Here is a 22,071-nt window from a genome sequence, read left to right as displayed (position 1 = left end):
CTCCACAAGGGCTTCCTCCTAGCGCACTGCGGTCTAGGGCCTCGCTTGGAGAGAGGGCGATCGAAAGCTGCATGTGGAAGGGCACAGAAAAGGTTTTAGTCCTGCCATCAGTTGCATTTTTTTGCATTCTTTCATACTCCACTGATTTCATCTCCCTCCAGTGTGGGGACACGTTGCTGTACAGGTTGTACTGTTTCACCGTGAATTCATATTTCTAGGTCTTTGTTGTGAATGGACGAGATTGAAAGATGCAATGATACAGCTTAAGAGAGTGACAGATTGGCAGGGTTTGCCCTCAGGCCCAGAAAATTGGGAAGACTGCAGCATCATTGACTAGGGATGGGCACAAGTGCCTACGTACTCGGAAATGACAGCACTGATTGATCTTGATAACAACTGCATCTTTAAAAATGTCTGTTCTTAATATTGTGATCGTTTACAATTGCATTTTAGCAGCACCACCACACCATTTACAATAGCAGTACCACACCATCTGATTGGTTAGAAGAGGAACATTGTGTACATGGCGACATTGTTTGTGACAGCAATTTTCAAAAGCAGCTAGACAGGACATAATTCATGTGGTCAGAACAGAACACGAGTCCTGAGGCACGGTTTTAAAAGTTGAACTGTTTTTAACTTGATACAGTGCCTTAAAGTAGAGTTATGAGACCAATAATTGGCTGGTGTGATTGGACCTTTGTGTGCTAATATAATAAGGGTTTTGATTGCGTGTTCATAGAGGTGCACATGGTTCAATCAGGATATGTGAATGGTTTGGAGAACATTTCCTAAGATGTTGCACAGTCATGCTAAAATTCATTTCATTGATTGATTTTTTTTTTTTTTTCTACCCCCCTCTTTTTTTCTCTCGTTGTCGTTGAGAGGGTGTGATGACAGGACTTTAGGAAGCATGTGATTGGCTAGTGGCTCCACATCACCATAGAGACATTGAGGGCAGAGGCAAGGGCGAGCAGAGGAGGGGTCCGTCTTATTGTTTTGTTCATTGTGTGCCTCCTGTATGTGTTAGTCACCTGCTCTTGGTGATCACAGCATCATTAAACCGGCAAACTACTGTTCAAAAGTTTTGGGTTAGTAAGATTTAAAAAAAAAAAGAAATTAATATTATAAATATAATAATATTATAGTAAGGATGCATTAAATGTATCCAAAGTGAATGTAAAGGATTCTATTTAGAATAGAAATAAAGATTAATGTTAGAGGTGTGCAAAATTGACACAAATAATATCTCTATTTTCTGGGATTTTGTCAGTAAGGACAATCAGATGATATTTTGCTGCGTGTGTTTATTGTGCTGGTACTTTGGCAGGTTTAGGACTGTCGTGGACAGCCGACTCCTAAAGTTTTTGTTATTCTTCATATTCTGTGCGGTGGTTGATTCGCATCAGTGCCAGAAATTAAATTGTTAAATAAGTTTAAATGGATTTTTTTCGTTCTTTTAGCATTTTTTACCATTTATAAGGGCATTTTTTTCTTCATTAAATGTAACCTATGCATCATTTATTATGCCAAATTATTACATTTAATCAATAAATTCAGTTAGAACAATAAGCTACTATAGGGCTGTTACCAATCAAATGAAATCTGTCTTTGCAATGCAGAGGAAACAGAAGCTGCATCTGAAGTGGCATTTAGATGTATTTACACTGACTGTTTAATGCAGCTCAGATGTGACATAAATGCATAAATAATGTTTTTATGTTTTAAAAATAAAATGTTGATATGAAATGATTTTAAAAATGAAAAGATACTTTAAAAGGTACATAACACACACAGTTTTTGCCAATCTCATGTTAATCTTTAGTACCTATAGAGTAGTATTGCATCTTTTATATCTCCGAAGAGTCTTTAATTCTATAGTTTTGGTTTTCAGATTTATAAAAGACAGATACAGCTGTACCGATTCTTTCCGAAAACAGTCAAGCTCCTGGAAGGCTTACTGTGGGCGGAGCTAAAGAGTCACAAGCACACAGTGGTTTTAGAATAAACAAATGGACACTTATGGTGGTCAGCTAAACAAATGTATTTAAACACACACAATACATCATTGCATTATTACTGGATAACACTTGATTCACTACATGTTCGTGTTTAAATTATATGCACTTGCACGCCAATTGACAAAAAAACTCAGACATTTGCTGCAGCTTTACCGCCTGCGGTACTTACTTTTATCGCTGGAACTGCTCCATCTTTCAGTTTCAATTGATCTGCAAATCCAGCGTCGAACTGGGCTGAAAACATTAGTCACCAAAATGCCGGGAACAAACAAACACACTTGCACAATTCCGTTGATGCCCCGGAAAAACCAAATCAGCATATTAGAATGATTTCTGAAGGATCGTGTGACACTGATTCACTATTTTACTATATTTTTGGATCAAGTAAATGCAGTCTTGGAGAGCATTAACATCAAAAACAAAACTGCACCAACCCAGAACCTTTGAACGCTAGTGTATGTTGCCGAAATCATCCCTTACATTTATTTGTGCTGCAGTGGCATTTTTGAAAACATCACTTCTTGTTTTAAATACAATCCTAAATGCAACTTATTTCTCTGTGAAGGATACATTTTTGAACAGAGCTTGTTAAAGAAACTTCCTGAACTGTACTGCAACTCACCGGTACTCTAAAGCCGAAGACACACTTAACGAATAGCTGAAACATTCTAAGACTGTACTGAACACACTTACAGACTGTTTCCAATGACTGGCACAGATTTTAAACGGCAACTGAACGCAACTGGCATGATCCGTCGTAAATATAAAATCACATTCATAATCGGCCTTAGGCCGTGTGTCCACTAAAGCGTTTTTAGCCAGTTGAAAACGCTAGGCGCTATGCTGAAAACGCCTAGCTTGTGCGCTTGAGAGTGTTTTGCCAGCGCATCATTTTTTTCCAGTTGAGACGCTTTGCTTGTTATGATACAGAATATCCATGAAAGAGTTATTAGTATCTCATTTCACACATATTTTGTGCTGATTCTATATTAAACAGGGGTGCAAACAGCGCGCTTTTCGGCGCCTCCCGCTTTTTTCACGTCAGTTTGGGTGACTTGTGTGAATCGTGCAGATCCGAAGAGATTTTTTTTTTAAGGGGGTGGGGGGGTTGAGAGGGTCTGATTATAATTTAACCAACAGTAATTCTGGATTGCGTCCACCAACAAGTAAATAGTAAATAAGCGAATCAGAACACTGCGCGCCAAACCAGCAGTATGTGTGCAAGCGTGAACCACTAGTGTTTCTGTCTCACTCTGGATTTGCCGCTGCATCACATTTCTCTCTGCGTGGCGTGGAGTGTCCGTTTTTATGTCGGCTCTCATGTTAACTGGTTAGAGCTTGTGTTAGAGCACAATGCCTGCGTGACACAGACACACACACTTCTCGAGCCGCGCCGAAACCGCGTGCTAGAAATAGAACCGCAACCGACGCCTATTTTTCACGCGACACGCAAGAGTGTTGGAAGTTTTCAGACAAAATAGAAGGCGCAAATACATATTAATAAATTACATTTTGATGCTTGAAAGTCTCTCGGTTTTGACAAATGCATATATAATTGTAATTTAAAAAATAGTCCTAATTATCGATTTTCAAATATTGCCCCTGTCAATAGGCCTAGCTACAGAACGAAATATTCTGTAGCCTATTTTGCCGTCAATACTGCCGACGTTGTCTTTGCTGTATCAGGCTATATATATATATTATGTTTAACATCCAAATGTAGATGGTCTGTCGGCGCACAGAGCCACGCAGTCGCAGACAGCACGTGAAGTTCGTGAACACCGAATTCCCTTTTCTTTCTTATCTATTTGTGTTTGAACAGACATGTGCACGAAAAAATAAGCCAGTGTCCGTCTCAACGAGTTTCCCCGTAAACGCAGTCAAAATAAAACGGATGCGTGTCATTACCGGTATTAGATACGTGCATTCGTCTTAAAGGGACAGCACCCAATATACCTGCAGCTGTTTGTGTCACCAAAGTAATCAAACAACAAAAGAGAAAGAGAAAAATCACGTTTTGTCAAAAGATAAACTGTATTAATACTTATTCTTTATGTATAATACATAAATTCTTTACTTATTCTTTACTTATACTTTATGTTTTTCAGGTAAATTAACTGTATTAATACTTAATACAGTTAATTTACCTGAAAAACATAAAGCACTGCTTTATTTCTCGTGTATTTGTGTTTTATTGTATTTATATTTGTATTTTGTTTATTAGTTTCTATGCAGATGCACTAGGCCTACCCTACACAATTACCCCAATCATCCTAGAATTATTCATTCTTTACAAAAAGAGCTATTGAAATCATCAGGTGAAATTGTTTTCAGGAAGTAGCAGTAAAGCAAGAAGAAGAAGTGCAAGATAGTTTTTCTAAATTTCATTTGACTCTATGTGCCTATAGGGGTGGGTTGGGGATGGTGGCAATGTAGTATCTGGATATTTGCCGTGGGACGAGGGCTTCGATTACCTCTCTCTTTTTTGACCATACATGTGTTTGCACCCCTGATTAAAATGTCGTTACAATGTAACTTATTTTCTCTGGCGCTTGTTTTAAATTTATTTTGTTCCGTTATTATGCTGCTTGTTGTCATCTGTTGACATTGAACAAGCAGAATGTGGCGGTTGGTCAGTGTGGTATTAGTCCCGCCCCTCCTCCACTGTGATTGGTAGGTTGGGTAAAAAGTGACAGTGATGAGCGCTGCGTTTTACCCAAAGTTGAACATTCTTCAACGCTCAACGTGAAAAAAACCGCTCATCGCCTCGTTACGCTCATGGCGTTTAAACGCGGCGCTCCCTTTGAAAACAATTGGAAAAATACACTGAAACCTCACCAGCAGTTCTGCTCCAAGACTCTCAACAGTGAATCCTTGTGCATCAGCATGATTTATAAAATTGTATTAATAGTTGCTGTGTGTGGGCTAGTGCTCATGATGGAAGTGAGTTATTTAGTGTAGTGTATGTATGTGTGAGATTGTGGGCAAGTGCATCTCTCAGCCCAGTGTAGGTGTGTGCTCAAATAGCCCAATAATTTGATGCTGTGGTGATTATACAATATTTCAACTGTTGGAGGGAAAATATTAATGTATGCAGAGAAATAGTGTTGTTCTGGCAACAGTTTTTCATTGTTTGATTCTGTTGTTTTACAGCGGTCTGGCACGCGGCGGCGTTACCAAGACGATGGCATTTCCGACGACGAGATCGATGGAAAGAGAACTTTCGATCTGGAGGAGAAGCTGCACAGCAGCCGCTTCAGCTCTGACCGAGTCAAACGCATGGAGGGCAAAGGTGATATAAAGAGTTGCAGTTCTCACGGAACTCATCAAAGATATACATCTTTATGGAGTGTGTAATTTAACTTTGCCTGCTTTTATTTATTTTATTTTTTTAGACCTCTCATACGAGTACGTGCAGAGATATGGGCTCCGGGACCCCATCATCTTTGAGAGACCTGATGGACTTGGTATTAAGTAAGAAATTGTCCCTTTTTAATCAAATTTTTCATGTAATTTACTTTACTCTCTTATTGAAAAACCTCCCTTTTGAGTGTCACATAGGCCTGTGACTGTTTGTTTTTACTGTTGCTGTTTTGTGTCTTTTTCCTTCTCATATTTCAGGATCTTTAGTTGAATCTAAACTACATTTGCTATGTTTCCTTTTCAGAATGCCGGATTCAGACTTCAGTGTGAATGATGTGAAGTTGTTTGTAGGTAAGTGTTTTTGTGGTGGAAATGCTGAATTTGGTGATAAGGTGAATGAATCAGTGGTTCTGCTTTGGGATGCTTCAGCCTCTCCTCCCTGCTCATCTTTGTTAACAGGAAGTCGGCGGATGATTGACGTGATGGATGTGACTACTCAAAAGGGCACAGAGATGTCAATGGCCCAGTGGAGGCGCTACTATGAGACTCCTCCCTCTCAGAGAGAGAAGCTTTATAATGTTATCAGCCTTGAATTTAGCCACACTAAACTAGAGAGCCTCGTCAAAAGACCTGCCACGGTAGGTACCTTAACGCTTAGACGTGCCAAAAACACAAATATTTAGACCAGTCTTTGACAGCCAATTGTTTTTCCATGTTGTCACAGGTGGACATGATTGACTGGGTGGACAACATGTGGCCAAGGCACTTAAAAGAAAGGCAAAGAGATGCCACAAACTCGATCATGGAGATGCAATACCCCAAAGTGCAGAAGTGAGCATTTCTTTGATATTTCAATATAGTTTATATTTATTCATGCTTGATCTCATTTCATCTTGTGAAGGCTTTAAAACAAAAAGGGGCTGTTCACCTATGGAGTTACCTTTGTGTCCTTTTTTTTTATGCAATCAAACATAATGTTTGAGAGCAAAAATAATGATATGTAATTAAAAAAACAAAACTCTTTACGGTGCAAGTACATCTTTGTTTTTCGTTGTGCAGTTTTCATCACGCCTGCACAAATTTTGCTCCCTGTTCTGCTGTCATTGTTTTCGTGTCTAAAAACTTTGCTTGCGAGTTGAAAAGTTTTGAATTCAAGTGAAGCTGAATTCCAGTGGGCGGTATCTAAGCACCAGAATGAAAGACCTTTTTCTATTGGTCTCTCTCGTTTAGCGCAATAATTCGGCCACACCCACTATCCGGTCCCGCTGTGAGTCTGTCTCTGAGAGTGAGAGCAGGATTATGTCAGCCATCTGGCATCACAGAGTGCATTAGATAGAACTCAGGGTCTTAAAGGGTTAGTTCACCCAAAAATGAAAATTCTGTCAGTAATTACTCACCCTCATGTTGTTCCAACCCCGTAAGACCTTCGTTCATCTTCGGAACACAAATTAAGATATTTTTGATTAAATCTGAGAGCTGTCTCACTCCTCCATAGGCTTCTAAGACATTATAACTTGCTGGCCCAGAAAATGTATTAAAGACATCGTTAATATAGTCCAAGTGGCTCAATCTTAAGTTTATAAAGCGACGAGAATACTTTTTGTGCGCAAAAACAAACAAAAATAACGACTTTATTCCACTTTTCATTTCCTTCTCTCTGGGCCTCGAGTCTTTTTACGTAGTGTATAAGCGTAGCGCCCACATTATTGCCCACATTATTACATTTCTACAAAACAAAGCTTCTGGTGCATTGTTAAAATTAGCAGCAATCGGCCCAACAAAACTCACTTTAAAACATCTAAGAGATTTTTAGAGCTTTGCAATAACGTCCGATTGTGATCTGAAGTGGAGTTAGAATGAAATGAGCAGAAATATATTACAGCTTTTTGTACTGGCTATTAAACCAAAGATCATAACACTGGACCCTCAGCATTTCTCATATAAGCATTATTTTTTCTTATAAAAATACCCCAAATCACATGGGAAAAAAATATACAAACAATGCATTTTTGTAATCCTCTATTTATTAGCTTCATGTTTCATCTGTACAAACGTTTCTATCTGGTATTTATGTATAGAGACAGAGTTTAGAGGTTTACAGGATTTTTGTCATTAAAATGGTTATGCTATGACCATGTGATATGAGTGGAAGATCAGTAGTGAGTAGTCTGGGAGTCATTTGACCCGGAACAGATTCAGAGCGAGTGAGCGCTCATCAGATCTAGTAATTTAGTGGAAAATTAATAGAAATGACATTTTTGCAAATGTGCACACTTTTGGACTAAATAATAAAATAAAATGGAGCAGATGCAATTGAATATGTATTTCTTGTTATTTCCTTTGAAATAACAACAACCAGTGGTTTTGCATGTTTGATGTGCACTCCAGACAGAATAAAATTACTGTCACTGTAACTTTTTTTTTTCTTCCTTCATAAATCGAGGTCAATATGGAATCTAAAGTAAACAGCTCAAGAATAAAAAAGACTGTCATAGTAATAGCCTGCAGTGAATGTAAACAACAACGATCCCGGCAGCTAGAGATCTTTTAAAGTTAACTGGCTGTCTAGCTACATGCACAGTTACATGGCTGACTGTTCTTACATGGTTTATGGTATTAGACAATGAATTGTTGTTCTCCATGACACAACCCCGCTATGTCAGACTCACAGTGGGACCCGTTAGTGGGTGTGGCCAAAATATTGCACCAAGTGAGAGAGACTGATGCCTAGATACTGCCCACTGGAATGATTGGAAATTGAAAACCCATTAGACTCGCAATGAATGACAGCAGAACAGATAGCAAATTTGTGTGTGATAATAAACTGCACAAAGAAAAATAAAGATTTACTAGCACCGCAAAAAGTTAAGAAGCCTTTTTATTTGTAATCTATTTTTTAATTGCAATATAGTTTTTTTTTTCAAAACCATTTTGTTTTATTGCATAAAAAAGACACAAAGGTAATTCTATATTCACCTGGAAATAAGTCCTCTGTGTTGTTCCATTTTCTATCCTAATTATCTTCACGTCCCATTTCTCACACAGCTCTCTTTGTTCATTATTATATTTTAACAAAACAGTCCTCTTACCCTATTTCAAATTTGCCTGTTCTGTGTGCAGGTACTGCCTAATGAGTGTGCAGGGCTGTTACACAGATTTCCACATAGACTTTGGAGGCACATCTGTGTGGTACCACATATTGCGGGGCTGCAAGGTCAGAAAACTGTGCACATACACTACTGTTTAAAGGTTTGGGGTCAGTAAGATTTTTTTTTAATATTTTTGAAAGAAGTGTCTCATACTCATTAAGGCTGCATTTATTTGATTTCAATAAAATAGCTGTCTGCTATTATAAAATGTAATTTACTCCAGTCTTCAGTCACATAATCCTTCAGAAATCATTCTAATAAGCTGATTTGCTGCTCAAGAAACATTTCCTGTTATTATCATTGAAAACAGTTGTGCCGCTTAATGTATGTGGAAACAGTGATACATTTTTTTCAAGATTCTATGATGAATAGAAAGTTCAACTGCATTTATTTGAAACAGAACATTTTGTAACCGTGTGAAAGTCTTTTGTCACTTTTGCTCAAATGTAGGCATCCTTGCTGAATGAAATAATTAATGGTAAAATCTTACAATAAGGTTCTGTTTGTTAACATTAGTTTACTACATTTGTTAACATGAACTACCGGTAACATTGATAAACACTTTCACCTTAATGTTAATTTCAACTTTTACTGTTTATTAAAATCAAAAGTTGTGTCTGTTTTATATGATTATAAATTATTGAAATTTATATGAAGTAAAAATGAATTGGTCCTGAACTAAAATCACTTTCACAGACCTTTAACTTGACTGTTCCAAGCTGGTGGAATGACCTGCCTAGCCGCCATCTTCAAGAATCTACTTAAGACACATCTCTTTCGCCAACATTTGACTCAATAATACTAACACTTTCTATTAAAAGTGTCTATATATTTATTAAATTAAAAAATCCTTGCTACGTGTGCTGCGCTGGTCTAGCTGGGACTGGTCACGACATTTGCATATTGTTGCCCTATTGTTGATTTGACTGCTTCTATTGCTCTCTTCATTTGTAAGTCGCTTTGGATAAAAAGCGTCTGCTAAATGATTAAATGTAAATGTAACACGAACTAACAATAAACAGTTGTATTTGATTAATTAACGTTAACAAAGATTGATAAATAACTGTTTCAAATTATTGGTCATTATTAATGCATTAACTAACGTTAACTAATTGGAACTTGCGAGCTACTTGCGACTTGGAACTAATTTTTTTTTTTTCTTTTGTATCTCACTGACCCCAATGGTAGTGTACATGTGGAAATCATTGGGATACTAGTTTAGCGTAGACACTTCAGCTCATTGATAATGCCAAATGAACTCTTGCGCTTTATATCTGATAATCAGTTTGCTGTCAAAAAGCCCAAAATATTTTTGGCCTAGATGAGCCTGATTGCATGTGTTTGCTACAGGTGTTTTGGCTAATCCCCCCAACGCCACAAAACCTGGAGCTTTATGAGAACTGGGTGTTGTCAGGGAAACAAGGCGACATCTTCCTTGGTGACAAGGCCACTGATTGTCAGAGGATTGAGCTCAAGCAGGGCTACACGTTCATTATTCCATCGGGTAAGCATGCACGCACATACACGTTCATTTACGTGAAGAGAAAACTAGATTATTTCGTGTGTGGTTTTAGTTTTGAATGATTAGTTTAAGTTAGGGCTTTCACTAATGATTATTTGGTACTCAAGTTATCGTATAATTTATTTGTGGTATCAAACACAGATCTAAGTGAGCAATAGCCTTTAAAATTACTTAAAATACACACAATAATAATGAGGCAATAATAAAGTATCAAAAGTAAGTAATCCTATGGCTTTATTGAACAACACTTAAAATACCTAATGTAATATACATAATATAAACAATCCACGTATGTGCATTTTGTATTATAACAATGCCTGCAGAGGGTGGCATTGGCCTCGTGATTGTTGTTGTTACACTTTACAGCCTTGTTTAATACTGGCCAAACAACATATAATCAAATGTCTAGTTAATCTTAAATATTTGGCAACTTTACAAAGAAATGCTGCATCCACTGTATTTTCTTAAAGTGCTCCTATTATGGATTTTTGAAAATGACCTTTCATGCAGTGTGTAACATAGCTCTAAGTGAATGAAAACATCCTGCAAAGATAAAAAAGCCAGTTTTTTTTCACTGCCCAAGGATGAGCATGTGAAGAATCAGTGGTTAAAATTCATCTTTACCACAATACCACAGCAGTATAATCCTAAACTTTTGCTGTGTTCCCTTCATTTTACTGAGGACTGCTTCTCAAATCTCAGAGTTCAATACAGGATTCACAAACCGCTTGCTCTTGAAAGATGGTGTTCAAAATACTTCGTTTTGAGTTTTATATTGTGTAGGTCTCCTGCTAACTGGCTAACTCACATTATTACTGTCTTACTGTAATACTTCTGCTAATCAGTTGTGGGCCACTATTACCTAAAACTGTGTCTATCTGATCGTCTGTCGTTCTCACTACTTTGAGTAAAGATTAAGCATGGAGCAAGATTTGTTTTACCAACGTTTGTTACATCAGTCATTCACGCTAGAGCTCGGCTAATGTGTGCACTGTTATTGATACAGTTTCCACATGCTCACCACAATAAATTAGAAAAATACTCTGTAAATAAATAAGTATAAATAGAATAATCGGTTTGTTGATGGACATGCACTTGTTAATGCTGATGGTGAGGAATTACAGTTGCAACATCTCATATAATGTACCTCAAACTGAGTAGTGTATCACTGAGAAACGTCCTGCTAGAGTCGTCCTTGGGATGGAGGTTCGGGTTGAATAACTAGTTCTTCCAGTGTTTCATCACCGGACTTGCGCTCGGATTGATGTGGTAAAATCAACATCATTGTTCATTACTGTGTTTAGTTTACGGTGTAGGAAGCCTCAGGACAAGCAGAGCTGACGTTGTTATGGCAATGGGCATTTTTGTTTTCGACATGTGCGCTGTACACGGTAGACCAATCACAACAGACTGAGCCAATCAGAGCAGAGTAGCTCACGGAAAGACAGGATTTATAGAGAATGATTCATCTGATGAGTCGTTTGAAAATCATTGAAAATGTGGTGATGTGCAAATATATATTATGAGAAAATGAAAAGTTTTTTTACCTTTGATGCATGTAAACCTGTTGTAGGAGACTCCAAAACAACATTAGGAAACTTTAAAATAGCATAATAGGGACACTTTAAACAAGAACATGTGGAAAACAGAAAACACTTGCTTATGTATTTGCTTATTTCTTTACCCATTAATTTGATTATTTAATTATTTTGATTTATAAATGAGAATCTTTTTCTTTTATCCTAACAAAGGTGGAGTGTTTATTAATAAATTAGGATATTTCCTGGTAGTGAGGTAAAAACATAGTGTAATCATTTGTGTATCTGACTCTGAGTATTCCATTTATTATGTCTGTTGTGATGTTAAATAAATAAATAAAAATAAATAAAGCCTATCACATATGCCCTCTTCAATAAGCCCAAAGATCGCAGGTAAATATGTTTAGATGCCGGGAGAAATCGGGGTAAGGGGTAGAAACTTAGCTAAGTCGATCGGATTATGCTTAAGCAGTTTATGACTTTACTCCGATAAAGGAAAACGGGTTAATGCGTTTACAAGACCTCATGCTTTGTCGGGTTAAGAACGACACATGTAAACGAGCTAACTTATTCTCTGAAATTGAAAGCAAGAACTGACCGAGCTTTCGGCATTAACGGCGCATTCTCTCTATGAGACGAGATGATTCTACCTCAACAAAAGCTGATAAAGGTAGCCTAATCCTTAGCCTTATCTTAATTTAAGATAAACATCATTATTTCTTGTTTGAAGCTGCTTTTCACATATGACTGATTTGTGCTGTGTTTGGACCTAAAGACTGTTATTAGGCCTATATAATTTTAGTGATATTATTTTTATTATTGTTATTATTAGTAGTAGTAGTAATTGTATGGAAACCCAAACAAACTGCACATTCAGAGCCTGAGTTCATGTAAAGCAGCTTTTACTATGAACACAGCCGCTCTGATCCACTGGACGAAACGTGTAACCTGCGCACACGTAAACAGCTGTAGTGATTTCACAATAGCACTATGGTGTGATATGTCTTTTTAGACATTTTTTGATTTTTAGATATGTCAGCTTTAGAAAACGGTCTAATAATGCGGTTCAAGGATTCTCATCCGTGGAATCTGGCATTTCTGGTATTTTGCTGGTTAATAAACCTGGGTAAAGTGCAATTTAAGGATTTTTTTTTTTTTTTTTTTAATAGACTACTTGAATTTAATCAAGGAATCATGACAGCCCTACTTTTGTTTTGTATCAGGTTGGATTCATGCGGTGTACACACCAGTGGACGCGCTTGTATTTGGTGGGAATTTTCTTCATAGTTTTAACATCCCCATGCAACTGCACATCTCCAGCATTGAGGACAGGACAAGGGTGAGCCCAACATTTCACTGCAGTGGTTGCCATTTTTCAGTTCTTTTATAATCTCAAAAACAACACGTCTGGGTCATATTTGATCCTAAATTTAAAAGGTTAATAAGAAAATACATGATGCATTCGAAAAGCTGCATTTTTGCATTATTTTGCTTTGCTATATTATCTTGATAACAGTAATCACTCATTTCCTCAATTATCATTATAAAAAGGGAAAGTGCATAATTTTGTTACTTCAATCAAATTAATTGATATATTTCAATACTACAAATAATCATGGCAGTATTTCTTGTACTGAATTATTTTTATTTTTTTCTGATTTTAATAAAAACAAAACCTTTGTGTCCGGACAGGATGATTTTCCTAACTCCTTTACGGTAATGAGAATGTGATGTTTTTCTCATAATTATTGGAAATTTGGTAGGAAAATATGTAACATTTTTATGAAAATAATGTAACTGAAAATTGTAATGGTCTCTGGTTGTCCTCAGGTGCCTGCTAAGTTCCGGTATCCATTCTATTATGAGATGGGCTGGTACGTGTTGGAGCGTTATCTGTACAGCATGACCAACACATCACACCTCATCCCTGAGTTCCAGAAATACTCTTTGGGCATCGGTCAGTACATTAACAACATACCGTAAAACTTCAAATAATAGCCGAGTCCCAAATAGACGCCTGTCTCTTTTACATGCCTGTGTGGCTACAGGTTTGGATGGATAAAGGGAGGGAGAGGGAGAAGTGGAGGAGAGCGACGAGGAGGAGGAATTTGCCAATGAACTTGTAGTTGAGGATCACGTTGATGATGATAGTGTTGAATAGGGTCCTTTTGTATCACATGATTGCAGTTGTTTTACAGGGTAGCCTTCATTCTTTCTTGTTGGTGTGTTTCGGGCAACTAGTTCATGGGCTCGATGGATATTACCGGTAACTTGTATTGTTCAGCCCATGGCTGTCACATCGTTTCATTTTTTTATGCTGCCAATAATCTAAAGGGGGTCGCACACCGAACGAGAAGTGCAGCGCCGCGTCGCGTTTTTGACAACTCGAGGTATCGCACACCGGACGCGCACTTTGTCAGTTTATGGCCAGCAATATAGTTATGTTTAAGGATATTATGGAATTAAGATCATGTCTGTACTATGTTATGATTGTACTGTACAATTAAATATAATCGTTGCTCAGTCTGCAGTCTGAATTCACTTTACCTCAGAGCATCCGTTAACTGAATGAATTGAGAATATCACCTGAAAATCTGATAACATCAGCAATTTTCATTCAAGCAGCTGATTTCTGTTAATGAATGTAAAACTGAATGTATATTGCAGCACAGGGTGTTGTCAGTATATACATTAACGACCATTTGAGACAATGTACACTCATAGAGAATAATGTGTTCGAATTTTAAAGACGTGGCGCTGCGCTTCTCGTCTGGTGTGCGACCCCCTTTAGACATATGGAAATATAGTAGGCTAATTCTTACATTAACTGATCTGTTAAACACAAACACAGATTTGGTAACCTCCTACTGTCATGCTCATCTCCACACTAAATTAAAGGGGTCATATAATGCCATTTTTGTACAAGCTAATATGATTCTTAAGGGTCTAAAGTAAAAGTTTGTAATATACTTTAATTAAAAATTCTCATTAGTATTGTAAGAAAACACTAATTTTACCTGGTCAAAAACAGCTCTGTTTTCAGCACGCCGTTTCAGTGCATGTGTCTTTAAATGATAATGAGCTTTGCTCACCCCGCCCCTCTGTTCTGTGCGTACACTGTTTGTAACACAATAACCATAACGCGTTGTTCATTATAAACGTGGGATTATGAATTATATTGAGAACGTTGTACATAGAAAACATGCCGTAATGTACCTGAGTGTAAACCTTAGATGACCGCATTCATCGTGAAGCGTGCTAGCGATTTGCAAAGATTAATATAAAGGTTAATAAAACGTTACACTCACTTCTTCTTCTGGAGGTGCAGCAGGAACACGAATAGTTGGTACCGATCCTTTTTTCAGGAGCAGCTTCTTAGCAAAACCAGCTTTATACTGACCTCGTTTGTAAAGCAGTCTGGTGTGTGAAATGATTCGCGCAAACATGAAAGCATTGACGTTGATCGTGGGGAATATTCCCTTCGAAAACAAACTCAGCCACTGCGTCTTCAGCGGATTTAGGAACATCAAAATGACTGCTGTGTTCCTTATTACACCCAAGAACAGAACACCACAATCGCTTAGACGCCATTCTGCTCATAGACAGTGCTCCAGCGTATCAACAATGACCGCGCCGGTCCGCGCGGACTATGATTGACAGCTCGCACACGAGCGAGGGCGGGTCTGTGTTGAAACGCTGCTGTCAATCAACAATCGTGGGAGGGGCGTCGATTTTGTGACGTCACAAAATCGAACGGCTTGATTTGAGATGGCGGAAAACATAAGAAGATAAAAAAAAAAACCACTGGATGGATTTGTATCATTTTATGATGGTTGTGTACAGGCACTGCCAACACACATTTCAGTACAATCAACTTGTGAAAGTGCATGTACCATTATATGACCCCTTTAAAGGCCTGTCTCATATAGACGCCTGTCTCAAATACAAGCCGGTGTAGTTCGGCGATTTGGGAAAATAAAAGCCCGGGCTATTATTTGAAGTTTTACGGTATTCACATCCACATAGATTTGCTTGTAATGAGCACAGGTAAGTTAAACTCTCTTTCTCTCTGATACTAATACACAGGTTTGAAGCAGGAAAGCTCGGGCTCTGAGGTACTAAATGGCCACACTAAAGAGGAAAGAGATGACAACAATGCTCCCTCTCCACCTAGTGGGCCAGGGGTGAAGCTTCACTTGACTCCCTTTGAGCTGGAGGGGTTGTGGAACCTGATAGGGAAGTTGGAGTCACTGCCCTCACATAAGAAGTGTGTGCCTTCAGGAATACACAATGCTGCTGCCCTGCTACACGACATACGGGTCAGAACTCACGCTCATAGTTTATTATGCTTTTGTTTTTTGGAAATGGTTATTCTAATGCACTTGCTGCCAGTGTTATTTGTGAAGCTGTGTCACAAGATATTTTATAAATGTGACTTGAGATACAGGATGTTATTGGAATTAGTTAATTTTAGGTTTTGTTTTATTCACACTGCCACTTTGTTCACTGTATGTCGCCAGTGGCTGGCAGTTAGGTCTCCAGTGGGCGTTCCCACTACTGGTTGCCTAGTAAAATGTTGGAATCACAGTCATGGATGTTATTCCATGTTTAGTTTTAGCTGCAAGAAAACTGATTCCTTAACTACAACATTTTGGAGGCAAAGGACTAAATATAAATGAGTGGCTATTTATTTTTGGGGAAATCACAAGCGCCAGTCTACCCGAGTTCACGAAGCCAAGCCATTCATATCAACATATGTACACAGAGACATATAAATTATAGGAAAGTCGCTGACCGCTAAATTAACTTTCCATAACTAATGTTAAATAATGGAACCTTAAAGCAAAGTGTGACTGAACAATAAAGAATCAGAACATATTCAAACAATATCTAGGGCATGTTGTAGTCCAGATTAAAATAAAAAAAGTTTGAAAATATTTTAAGTCTTTAAGTATTTGGTGCTGTGATGAACACCATAGCGAATACAAAAATCTGAATTGCTTTATGAAACATTTAAATACTGTTCAGTAGCCCGGCTGCTTTGTTTACGGGGGTAACCGGGGTAACTGCTGCATTTCTGCTGTTCCATCAGCGCCATCTGCTGTCAGAGAATGAATATGCATTTTCATTCAGCACATCTTTCACTCGTTCCACCATGTGGAATCATTATCATTATCATATTACCGAATACCGGCACATGTCTACCACTGACACTCAACTACAAGACGTAGTGACGGATCATGTGCGCTCCACTGACTTCACTCCTGTCCGTTGTCGCTCCTGAAAATCGCTGTTAATTTGCATAAAGCCTTTTCTCAGCCTTTGTCACGTTGCTGGACACGCCTACATCCTGTCGCCAACGGTCACTGTCACTCGTGTCGCCGAAAATCACCAGCTCTCCATTTAAAATGAATGGAATCATTTTTAAAAATGAAATGAATGTTGCTTTGTCGCTGGCAGTGTGAACACCGCTTAAGGAGTCATTTTGAAATATGATGGTTGAAATATTTTGAAATATAATGGGTTAGTGAAGAAAAATGTTTTTTCTCTCACTTTCAGGCGTTATTGAAAGAACATGCCAATGACATCCCTAAACTCTCTTACACGGGAAAACCCATTGTCAGATGGCCGAAGAGGGTAAGATCACAGAATTAGTTTCTTTAAAAAAGTATTTTTAAATGAACCCATTAAGTGAATCATGCAACTTAAAGGGATAGTTCGGCCAAAAATGATATTTAACCCATGATTTACTCACCCTCAAGCCGTTCGAGATGCATATGTCAATCTTTTTTCAGACGAACACATTTTCAGTTGTTTTAGAAAATGTCTTAGATCTTTCAGTGGTTATAGTGTGAAATAATTGAAATAAGTTATGGAAGTTATAAGAAATGGATGCTGGCGTATGACGTAGGAAGCGTCGTGACGTAGAACGAACGTAGAGTTTTGTTTTGCTCTGCTCTCTGGCTGCGCTATCACGTTCGTTCTCCGTCACGACGCTTCCTACGCTACGTCCTACGCCAGCATCCATCTCCGTGAACGCGCGTCGACCGCTACCGGAAGCCAGTTATTTTAATTTATAAAGTTTTAAATATGTATATTTTTACGACAAAACCGCACGGATTACCCTCAGTTTATCCCCCTGGAGCCGGATGGATTACTTTTGTGAAGGATGCTTGACACTATAACCACTGAAAGATCTAAGACATTTTCTAAAATAACTGAAAATGTGTTCGTCTGAAAAAAGATTGACATATGCTTCTCGAACGGCTTGAGGGTGAGTAAATCATGGGTTAAATATCATTTTTGGCCGAACTATCCCTTTAAAGAGTTTTTCTTTTCGTCCAGTTTTGTTTATTTTATGCCATGAAGTGGAATAATGAATTAGATTAAATTTAGGAATTTCTTATTGTATTATCTGTTTTAATCATTTATTTTGTCTTGATTTTAACTTAATATATACTGGAACTAAATCATTGTCCTGACAGTGATTTTTTTTTTTTTCATTACAATGAGAAATTAATTGCTCAACACAATGTTATTTTCCCCTTTTTTTTCTATTGATTTTGGTGCGCATCTAATATGACAAGAACATTTTTTTTCTTTTTTTTTTGCTCGGGCAATTGTGACTTCCTAAATAGTAAATAGGTTGATTTAAACAAATCAAGCTTGATTTAACTGCTGTCATTTTTGATGCATAATGATATTTAAAACAAAACCTTAAAATCTGCAGTTTCACTTTTTTTTTATTCTGTTTGCATACTCTATTCTAAACCCGACACCACACTGTAGGGCTTACCTCTCATTTCTTTTGTCTCTCCCAAGCCCCCCTGGTACCAGCCCCCTCCTCCCCCTCCACCTGTCATTCGTCCCAAGCTCTCAACCACACCCGTTATTTCACGGCCAGTGAAACCAGCCTCCAATATGTCGGTCCTGCGACGGCGCCGCGTGCGCTGTAAACGCTGTGAGGCCTGTCTACGCACAGAATGTGGAGACTGCAACTTCTGCAGAGACATGAAGAAATTTGGTGGCCCTGGCAAACTCAAACAGACCTGTGTACTGCGCCAGTGTCTCGCTGTGAGTGTCTACACATTGAGCATGGCTAATGTAGTCTTCCTTTGTTTGCTTATATTTATTAATATCACTTTCTGTCTATGTGTGTTCTCTGAATAGCCTGGTCTGCCGCTCTCTGCTGTGTGTGAGATCTGTGAGGAAGGCAACCAGGAGACTAGTGAAGAGCTCATGGAGTGCTCCAACTGTGCTCAGATAGCTCATCCTAGCTGTTTGAAGGTACAAACATTATTACCACAGCAATTCAATACACTTGGTTCAGCTCTTGTTGGTATAAGTACAATGCCTATCTATAGTTTTTCCCTCTGTATTGTAATTAGTTTTACTGTTGAAAAATGAGTTTTCTTCTGTCTCTGTAGACATCTGGTGAGGGAGTGGTGAACAAAGACCTACCGAGCTGCTGGGAGTGTCCCAAATGTGTTTTCGGCAAAGAAACAGATTCTGAGGTAAGATTTTCTCACACCCAGATGTATTGTTTTTTTTAAATGAGGGAACACATTGAGTGTTTGTTCTAATGCTACTACCTTATGCTGGCTTGCATACATACACAATCAATCACACCATGTAGAGAAATGCATGCGAGAGCTTACTGTGTTGTACACACTCCGATGTGCGTGTGTAACAGTAACGGCTGTTTTCCTGTGTGCCAGTCGTCAGGCAGCGGTGATGACATCACGGCACAGGATGGGTCAGGGGGGCGTGGGGGCGAGGGCGGGGCATGGCACGGGGTCGGGCGGCCCCCCTCTTCTCTCTCTCACGGGTCGCTCCAGAAACGGGCGGCAGCCCCTGAGCAGCGGCTCAGGAAGAGGGTGAGAGGCTCCGCCTTACTCACGCCACTGCTGCCACATGCACAGCCGCTCAAATCTGTATTCTCTTCTCTGCTCTCTCTCTCTACCTCTTGCAGCCAATTCCCTCTAATTTGTTCCACCTTTTTTGTGTCTTCTCTCGCTCTCTTTTTGGCCCACCCAGCCCTGTTCATCATCATCGTGCCCAATCACTGCTTTGACTTGCTTAGGGTTTCAGAATCAGCTTTGTGTTTGCAGCTTGTGTGATTCCATTCAGTGATCCTGATGCGTTCATCACTGTTCTTTCTTTTCAAATTCATATTTACCACAGTCTGTTATTATCATTCTGTTTTGCAGCTAAAATTGGAGGGTGGTAAAACACATGTAAGTTATATTTGTTTTTTGGAAGATTGTGTTTATCGGTGATTGAATGATTTTTTTTTTTAACTTCAAATAATAGAAACATTAAAAACACAAAATGTTAAACTTAGTGAAATTTAGTAACATTTAAATAATTGTATACTGACATGTTGCTTATAGGACAAGTTAGCAGACTTTTGTTGTGATAAATATAATTAAAAAAAAAAAGTATTGGCTAGTTTTTAGGCCCAATTTCTGGATTGTGGTGCAGTAGGTGCCTAGCATTGGAAAAATATTTTATCATACATTTGTATATGAAATGGTCCCATAAGCTACCTTCCCACCCTCATTATCGTATGATTGTCACTTTCCCCCATCGGGCACAACTTTCATATTGGTCGTGAAGCAGCTGTCACCCTCCACTTACTCACCACATCTGAAAGAAAAAACAGTAGGTTTTCTAGGGCGAACCACCGTAAATAATTATTTTGTGCATAATTATTTATAACTGCCTATTTGACAGAAACCGTTTTTAAAGAATAACATTTCACCGCATGAATATAGGTAATTCTCACAATTTTTGTTACATTGACTTCCATTCTTACGTGAGACAGGAAATGCAAGCTCATGCAGATTTCATTGTGTTCCAGTTTGGTGAAGTCAGAATTTTTGAAAACGTGATCAATAGAAAATTGATCATTCACAGCATGACATCTCTGAATTAAAAGAATGTGAACTTTAAAGCTGCACAATTGCAGTAAATATATGTTCAGTTATATACTGAATTATATTTTTCGAAAAGACGCTGAGTGTGATATATTACAACCGCTGTCCTCCGAAATTCTAGTGTGACCGTGACATTAGTTTTGATCAGAATTCATTACATTTGGTGATCATTGAAGTAAAAATATGCATATGATTGGGACTCCAAGCAGCTCCTGCACTCTCTCCATTGCAATTGAATGACTTAATGTCTGTCGTTTATTGGAGGTTGTGAAAAGGTCGAATTTTTTTTTATTATTTTTTTTTATTATTTAATTTATTTCGTCTCTTACATAATCTTTTCTGTCTTTCAGAAACGCAAGTCTTCATCTCTTGATCCTCGCGTGGCTAAGATCTACCGGCGACATGGAATGGAACATGATGATGATTCGGGCAGCGATGACGATGGAGATAGTGGCAAGATGTCGTCAGTCCGGGGTGGGGTCTCTTCATCCCGCCGAGGTTACGGAGCTGGAAGGCGAGGTGTTTGGAGAGGCTCCTCACATCGAGGGAGTCGAGGGGGAGGCAGCTTGGCAACAAGTTCGCTAAAAATGAGGCGAGGACTTGGGGCAAGAGGGGAGAGAGGTGGACGGGTTAGGTTACGAGGAGGATCCCAGATGAGGCGACGACGCTATGAAACGGAGGATGAAGATGATGATGACGACGACGATGATGATGATGATGATGAGGGTGATGATGATGATGATGACAGTGATGAAGAGAGGCACCTTGGCCGGTCAGATAAGGAGCATCGTTCAAGGAGACGGAGACAAAGAGGTGATGACTACGATGATGATGACGACGAGGATGATGATGAGGAAGACAGTGATGAACAGGACTTTGATGGAGAGGATGATGAGATGGAAGACTTAGATGATGGAGAGGAAGATGATGAGGATGGAGAGAACCAATCAGACTCTGATCCTGATCCACCTGTCTTACTCGTCGCAGACTTGAATGATGATCTGCTGAACGATTCCTACCTGACTGTGACCCTCCAGCGTCCTCCAAAGGCCAAACGTGACCCGGGCTCCATTGTACCCAAATTAGAGGCGGCTATGTCTCCCCGCACACCTAGCGGTCCTGGCTTCATCCAGCGCAAAACGCTACCCAGGACCCGACTCAGGAACAGTACCTCGACCCCTGCCGGGAATGGCCTCTCTCAGTCCAAAAGCGGCCACACTTCCGGCCGCCACACGAGGCGGAACTCCAACCAAGATGGTCGAGACAGAGACACACCCTCACCTTCCTCTATGTCTTCTCGTTCCTCTGTTTCTCCACCACCTCCTCCTCCGGCCGTCACCACATCTTCTCCTCCTTCTCTCCTCTCTCATCCCTCATTCCGTGATGTTGGAAATGAGCGTGGCTGTGAAAAAGACATTTGGGTATCAGTGTTCCGCTACTTGGGTCGGACAGACTTGGCTGTGTGTATGAGAGTCTGCAAGGCTTGGTACAAGTGGTAAGTGTAGTACACCGTTTTCTTTTTAATTTAGTGTTTGTTTG

General features: G+C 39.0%; 1 protein-coding gene across 15 annotated transcripts in view; it reads left to right on the top strand.

The window, feature by feature from the left end:
• The window catches only part of kdm2aa (lysine (K)-specific demethylase 2Aa), a 28,533-nt gene that overhangs the window by 3,337 nt on the left and 3,125 nt on the right, over positions 1–22,071 (top strand). For 3 of the 15 annotated variants that reach the window (XM_084389341.1, XM_084389342.1, XM_084389332.1), the window contains exons 2-19: positions 5,175–5,313; positions 5,417–5,495; positions 5,689–5,735; positions 5,844–6,022; positions 6,109–6,215; positions 8,505–8,598; positions 9,884–10,037; positions 12,817–12,932; positions 13,286–13,309; positions 13,424–13,550; positions 15,680–15,912; positions 17,153–17,230; positions 18,416–18,667; positions 18,764–18,880; positions 19,021–19,107; positions 19,312–19,470; positions 19,804–19,830; positions 20,883–22,027. In XM_084389341.1, the coding sequence (XP_084245467.1) occupies positions 5,175–5,313; positions 5,417–5,495; positions 5,689–5,735; positions 5,844–6,022; positions 6,109–6,215; positions 8,505–8,598; positions 9,884–10,037; positions 12,817–12,932; positions 13,286–13,309; positions 13,424–13,550; positions 15,680–15,912; positions 17,153–17,230; positions 18,416–18,667; positions 18,764–18,880; positions 19,021–19,107; positions 19,312–19,470; positions 19,804–19,830; positions 20,883–22,027 (3,164 nt within the window). The remainder of the gene's footprint in view (positions 1–5,174; positions 5,314–5,416; positions 5,496–5,688; positions 5,736–5,843; positions 6,023–6,108; positions 6,216–8,504; positions 8,599–9,883; positions 10,038–12,816; positions 12,933–13,285; positions 13,310–13,423; positions 13,551–15,679; positions 15,913–17,152; positions 17,231–18,415; positions 18,668–18,763; positions 18,881–19,020; positions 19,108–19,311; positions 19,471–19,803; positions 19,831–20,882; positions 22,028–22,071) is intronic. The other 12 variants (XM_084389343.1, XM_084389345.1, XM_084389339.1 and 9 more) reach the window with 6 other exon arrangements.

Source organism: Rutilus rutilus, assembly GCF_951802725.1.
Source record: "Rutilus rutilus genome assembly, chromosome: 2".
In the NCBI taxonomy this organism is placed as follows: Eukaryota; Metazoa; Chordata; class Actinopteri; order Cypriniformes; family Leuciscidae; genus Rutilus; species Rutilus rutilus.
The sequence above is the reverse complement of the archived record's forward strand: the minus strand, read 5'-3'. Positions and strand labels throughout refer to the sequence as shown.